The 6,652-nt window shown below is 36.9% G+C and overlaps 1 protein-coding gene across 1 annotated transcript; it reads left to right on the top strand.

Moving 5' to 3' along the window:
* The first annotated feature begins 495 nt into the window (after window positions 1-495).
* Window positions 496-6,356, top strand: LOC109808611 (subtilisin-like protease SBT2.5). Its single transcript, XM_020371666.3, has 12 exons — window positions 496-815; window positions 990-1,041; window positions 1,180-1,393; window positions 1,922-2,066; window positions 2,169-2,563; window positions 2,853-2,948; window positions 3,033-3,105; window positions 3,395-3,680; window positions 4,052-4,377; window positions 4,586-4,853; window positions 5,217-5,498; window positions 5,580-6,356. The coding sequence occupies exons 3-12, from the start codon at window positions 1,218-1,220 to the stop codon at window positions 5,984-5,986; spliced, it is 2,454 nt and encodes an 817-aa protein (XP_020227255.1). The 5' UTR covers window positions 496-815; window positions 990-1,041; window positions 1,180-1,217; the 3' UTR covers window positions 5,987-6,356.
* The last annotated feature ends 296 nt before the right edge of the window (window positions 6,357-6,652 follow it).

The following is a 6,652-nucleotide window of genomic DNA, read 5'->3' as shown; positions in this document are numbered from 1 at the left end:
ATAATTCGTCAAGTAGAATCTGTAAATAAAAGAAAAATAATTTTAATACACTAAACATCTATATATCTATTAATACTCAAATTTAAAATAACTAATTAGAATAAAATAATTTCATCCGGCTGGGTATACATTAATATGATAGAGTAAATGGGATAAAGAAATCTAAATTAACTCTGGAAAGTCCAAAATCAATAAATAGCATTGTCAGTTGTGACAGTAAGTGTAATAATAGAAATACAAAATTCAATAATAATAATAATAATAATAGTAGAACTAATAATGAGAGTTTCTGTCCCTTTTCCCGTCCCTGTGATTTCGGACACGCGTAAACGCCACCAAACCTCAAGGGCATTCTCGTCTTTTCCCCTCAACCGCCTCCGACAGCCTGCGCGCGAATGTCCCCTTTCCCACCTTTTATTTATTATTACTATTAATTTGCGAACAAAGCAGAAGAGCAACCTCAGAATTTTGCTAAAAGTAAAACACAACACTTAATTTTATTTAACAAACAAAATGATTCCAACAATAATGATAAACAATGGACCTTAATTATTAATAATATTAACACCATTATTAATATTACTTCCCTGCATCAAGATTCAAGATCAGCCATCATGCTCTTACTTCACTCCATTGACATTCAATTAAACAAACAAACCAAACCCTAACACTCTCACTCTTCACTCTTCACTCTTCACTTTCACTCACCACCTTCTCATTCCATGGCTTTCAGGTTCAACAGTGACCCTTAGATCACTGATCACCACCGCAATGTGAATGAGTGAGTGCACTTGCGTGTACGTGAATCAAGTCAAGTACGTGCAAACCATGCCCATTTCGCTTTACTCTTTCATACCATCTTCTTCTGCTTTTCCCCCCTCTCAATGATTCTTTGCTTCCTCTTCTTCATCACTCCTTATTCTTATTCTTATTGTGTTGTTTATTTTTAGCTTCACGTGTTTTGTTTTTTTTCTTCTTTTTTCTTCCAGTTGGTGTGAGTGAGCAACTGCTGGCTACTTGGATCAGAGGGAGTGGACATTGGTAAAGTTTATTGCTTTGAGCTAAAATTTCAGAAGGGTTGTTTCAGTTTTGGATATGGAACCACCTTGTGATTTTTATTTAGTATTTTTTGAGTTATCGTTTTGACTAACTGGTTGCCATTGACTGGACCTCACACAGATCTTGGAAGCTATTGGAGTTGGGTTTGATAAGTAAAAATGAGATTTTTGGAGTTTGGGTGTGTGTTGATTGTTTTCTTTGCACTTCTGGTTTCTGGGGATGCTGAGATTTACATAGTAACTGTTGAAGGTGAGCCTATCATTAGTTACACTGGAGGTATTGATGGGTTTGAAGCTACTGCAGCAGAATCTGATGAGAAGATTGATACCGCAAGGTACTTGCATACATTCCTCTCAACTCGTAGTACTACTTCTTAGAGATGCTCCTTTGACTAGTTTCTTCCTTCAATACGATTCTTAAATTGGAGTTGTTACGAGCTGAGGTGAACATGAGAATAGATTTGTGAAGAGTTTAATTTAATTTCTTCATGAGTTAGTTTAGTTTAGACCCTTTTAAGAAGTAGGATCGGTAAAGGTAATGTTATGATTTAACTGTTCAAATATCGCTCAATAAAGTTACTCTTCGGTACTTGAATTATGCGAGAAGTATAGATATTTATATTTCTTGTATAGGGTAACTTGTGAACAATTTGTTTACAGCTGGTGCCTTTTCTTTTCTTTTTGTTTTTAAGGAAAATGATTCAATGATCACCACCCCACTCTGTTTTTTAACAGAACTTTTCAGTTTGCAAAAATTATGGATTTTTTTTGGTTATTTTTTCTCCTCTACTATGTGATGAACCAATAATGGATATTGACAAGTGTGGTTGCTCACCTTTTATATTATTTTAAACTTCTTCCAGTGAACTGGTTACTTCTTACGCTCGCCATCTTGAAAAAAAACATGACATGCTTCTGGGATTACTGTTTGAGCAAGGAACATACCAGAAACTCTATAGCTATCGACATCTTATAAATGGGTTTGCTGTTCATATTTCACCTGAACAGGTGAAGTCTTCTTTTATCCTTTTATTATTCTTTAACTAACTAATATATTTTTAATTCATTTCCTCACTCTAATTTCCTTATGCTATCCCTTTATATTAGTAGGCAGAAACTCTAAGACGTGCTCCTGGAGTGAAATCAGTTGAGAGGGACTGGAAAGTTAAGAGACTTACAACTCATACCCCACAATTTTTAGGGCTTCCAACTGGGGTTTGGCCAACAGGTGGAGGCTTTGACCGGGCTGGAGAAGACATTGTGATTGGATTTGTGGACTCAGGGATATATCCTCATCACCCAAGTTTTGCTACTCAAAATACTGAGCCATATGGGCCAGTTCCTAAGTATAGAGGAAAATGTGAATCTGATCCAGATACTAAAAAAAATTTCTGTAATGGAAAGATCGTTGGAGCACAACACTTTGCTCATGCTGCAATAGCTGCTGGGTCATTTAACCCTTCAATTGACTTTGCCTCTCCTCTAGACGGGGATGGACATGGAAGGTTAGGCCCTGCCACCTTTTTTTATTTATTAACTTGTTCATTCGGAATTCTTCACATGTTCCCATGGCTACAAGATTGAGAGAAATTATAACATGTCATTTCCTTCTTTGAGCAAATTGTATGAACTTACAGAGCAACATTAGTTCTTCTTTCTTTGTCTTTGAAGCACTTGAAGTGATAGCTTAATTAGTCACTCACAGCACAGCATCATGCTTAAAGCCATATATCTCGTAATTTGATAGCATTTTTTTTAACAATCCTCTGATTTCCATGCATCGTCATCTGCCAGTCATACAGCCTCTATTGCAGCTGGAAATAATGGAATTCCTGTGAGGATGCATGGCCATGAATTTGGGAGAGCAAGTGGGATGGCTCCTCGAGCTAGGTGAGGAATAAGACCCTTATTTGTTTTAAAATTGGGAATTACAATTGTTTCTGTTGCATTAGACATTTGGTGTATCTTTTTCAGGATTGCTGTGTACAAGGCACTCTATAGACTGTTTGGAGGGTATGTTGCAGATGTAGTTGCTGCAATTGATCAGGTATACAACAAGTATAATATATTTATACATTGACTCGAGAATTCATTAAATAGTCCCATACTTCCCACCTGACACATACAACCACTCAAATTGCTTGCTCTCTCACCTAGGCAATATGTTCACACTAGATTGCTTATGAGTGGGTATTATTGCCGCAGATTTTGCTGTAAATCTCAGCAATCCACATAAAATTCAACAATTTGTCTCAATAATTTGTCACACAATCTCATTTTTTACTGTTGGTATACAGTTTCAAAATTTATAATTGACTAAATTTGAGTGTCTACAGGCTGTATATGATGGAGTGGATATACTCAGCCTTTCAGTTGGACCCAGCAGTCCTCCAGCAGCCACCAAAACTACATTTTTGAACCCTTTTGATGCTACACTTCTTGGAGCTGTGAAAGCTGGTGTATTTGTCGCACAGGCTGCTGGAAATGGTGGTCCTTTTCCTAAGACATTGGTTTCATATAGTCCATGGATAGCATCGATAGCAGCTGCAATTGATGATCGTAGATATAAAAACCATTTGATCCTTGGAAATGGAAAAACCTTAGCTGGAATTGGGTTATCACGTGAGTTTTCAAACTTCTGACAATGTTGCTTTCAGATATATTATTCTTTTAATGAATCGGTATTGAGACTTGGGAGATATACTGTGGAAGATTTTGGAAGAAATTTTTTTCGTAGTTGATGGAAACATGAAATTAAGTTTCCCCTCCCCAAATAGGGAAAGAAATAAAACTTAAATAAAATCTTCACTAGTCATGAATGCTGTGTTGGTTGCAAAATAATTGAGTTCTTCCTCAAGCAATAAGGTCTCTTCGTAAATATATGCTTACATGGCAAATCCTATATATGATGTCCACAGTTATATTATTGGTATTAGTTGTATACTTTATATACTCAGTCCGTTTTGCTAAAATATGCATAATGGCTTGTACAGCTTCCACACATTTAAACGAAACATACACATTGGTTGCTGCAAATGATGTGTTGCTAGATTCGTCAGTTATGAGGTACAACCCCACGGATTGCCAGAGACCAGAGCTTTTAAACAAGAACTTGATAAAGGGCAATATTCTTCTCTGTGGATACTCCTTCAACTTTGTCGTTGGCACTGCATCAGTCAAGAAAGTTTCAGAAACAGCAAAGGCCCTTGGTGCAGTTGGATTTGTTCTTTGTGTTGAAAATGTTTCTCCAGGAACAAAATTTGATCCAGTCCCTGTTGGCCTTCCTGGGATTCTCATCACAGATGTCAGCTATTCAAAGGTAATCAGACATCTGTACCAATATATCTAAGTTGAGGTAGATCAAGTTTGATACAAAATCCATTTTCTCTTGGCTCTTAAATTTATTCCACAGTCAAGTACTTATCTCTGTTACCACTGTTTTTATCTGTCATTCAGCAATAATTTTTGTTTACGATCATAAAGTATTTCTCATGTGATTTAGTACTTTCAAATTGTTATTTTTTCAGGAACTTATAGATTATTATAATATCACTACACCAAGAGACTGGACTGGGCGGGTAAAGAGTTTCAAAGGTACAGGTAAAATTGGCGACGGTTTGATGCCTATTCTGCATAAATCTGCACCACAGGTGGCATTATTCTCTGCTCGAGGGCCAAATATAAAGGACTTCAGCTTCCAAGAGGCAGATCTTCTGAAACCAGATATATTAGCTCCTGGTTCATTGATTTGGGCTGCTTGGTGTCCAAATGGAACCGATGAGCCAAATTATGTCGGTAAGTAATTGCATATACATTGTACAATAAAACCTATCTAATATATTTTTGACATTATCTATGTCTGTGTCCATGTCAATAACATGTACATTGTACTATGAAACCTGTCTAATATGCTCGAAGTAGCCTAATACGAACATTAGATATTTATGTTTAGGGTTTCTCTTTGTTTTGAGCTTACATGTAGATAAATTTAATTACTATTGATTGATGCTTTAAATTATGGGAAAATGTGTTGGGATTCCCTCACATTATTGAAAGAACAGTTACATGATTAAGGAAGGGAGGGACAAAAGTAGAAGAAAAACTTGCTGATATATTATATAATTGATTCATTTGTAAGCAGTTTTTTTGCTTGTACAGGTGAGGGGTTTGCCATGATATCTGGAACCAGCATGGCTGCACCACATATAGCTGGAATTGCTGCTCTCATAAAGCAGAAGCATCCTCATTGGAGCCCTGCAGCCATTAAATCAGCTTTGATGACAACATCAACAACTCTAGACAGAGCTGGGAATCCTCTTCTAGCCCAGCAAACTTCTGAATCAGAAGCTATGAAGCTGGTCAAAGCTACTCCTTTTGATTATGGAAGTGGACATGTTGATCCAACAGCTGCCTTGGACCCTGGACTCATCTTTGATGCAGGTTCATTTCTTCTTTATCAGTGTAACTTTTCTCGGAGTATTATAATTAAATTCTAATAAATTTGCTTCATCAATGTTGCAGGATACGAGGATTATCTAGGCTTCTTGTGCACAATACCCAACATTGATGTTCATGAGATAAATAACTATACTCACACACCATGTAACACCACCATCGGTAAGCCATCAAATTTAAACACCCCATCTATCACCATTTCCCATCTCGTGAGAACTCAAGTGGTGACGCGCACCGTCACAAATGTTGCCGAGGAAGAGACCTACGTGATGACAGCCAGAATGGAGCCAGCTGTTGCCATTGAAGTCAGCCCTCCTGCCATGACTATCAAAGCAGGCGCATCGCAGAAGTTTTCGGTGACACTCACAGTGCGGTCAGTCACAGGAACGTATAGTTTTGGGGAGGTTTTGATGAAAGGGAGCAGAGGGCACAAGGTGAGGATTCCAGTTCTGGCCAATGGATACCGACGGTAGATAACTTAGCTAATTTGGTCAGCAAAGGAAAGGAGTACGTGCTTGTAATATTCTTTGTAACTTGTGGGGAATAAGGTATGTATGGCGCTACATTTATTCGTCTAAATATAAAATATATATATAATGTTAAATTATGAATAGGTGTATAGGTAAGCAGGTGTAAGGGGTTTCTTCCACATATAAATTTTTGCTTATATTGTCTAGTGATAATTTGTTGGAATGCTTCATCACAAGTTTTTCTTTGTATCTGCCCCCATTCCCCAAAAGTTGCTTGCTTACTGCATGTGTAATACTAATACATGAAATAATTAGTATAAGGTATCGATGGCACATCGTAAATCTTACCAAAGCCATTGGCTAGTTAAATTCACTTGCTCTTGTTTCAGGGTTTTCCAGTCATAATTTGCTTTTAAATTACCACTTTTCTTTTTCTTCTCGTAACCATATTAATTATCTGTCAGTTTGGTCAATGTCAAGAATATAGTTAACCAGATTTAGTGGAATTTTGTATTTTAACCATTTTTTTATACAAAAGACTCGAATTTAAAACCTTATAAGACCAGTGATGTATGATGATCATGACTTTCTTTAAATACAAGGAACAGGGTTTTCGTGTGGAGGGCCTAAGTATAAATGTCGACCTTCGTTAAACAAAATGGTTCTTGA

This window comes from Cajanus cajan, chromosome 5 (genome assembly GCF_000230855.2).
Source record: "Cajanus cajan strain Asha chromosome 5, NIPB_CcT2T_4, whole genome shotgun sequence".
NCBI lineage: Eukaryota > Viridiplantae > Streptophyta > Magnoliopsida > Fabales > Fabaceae > Cajanus > Cajanus cajan.
Note: the sequence above shows the minus strand (reverse complement) of the source record. Positions and strands in the feature narration are given on the sequence as shown.

Bases quoted from the DNA above. Each gene is read 5' to 3' on its own strand.
- LOC109808611 (XM_020371666.3), top strand. From the start codon at position 1,218: ATGAGATTTTTGGAGTTTGGGTGTGTGTTGATTGTTTTCTTTGCACTT. The intron at 2,949-3,032 runs GTGAGGAATAAG...TATCTTTTTCAG, and splicing joins GGGATGGCTCCTCGAGCTAG to GATTGCTGTGTACAAGGCAC. The intron at 3,106-3,394 runs GTATACAACAAG...GAGTGTCTACAG, and splicing joins TAGTTGCTGCAATTGATCAG to GCTGTATATGATGGAGTGGA.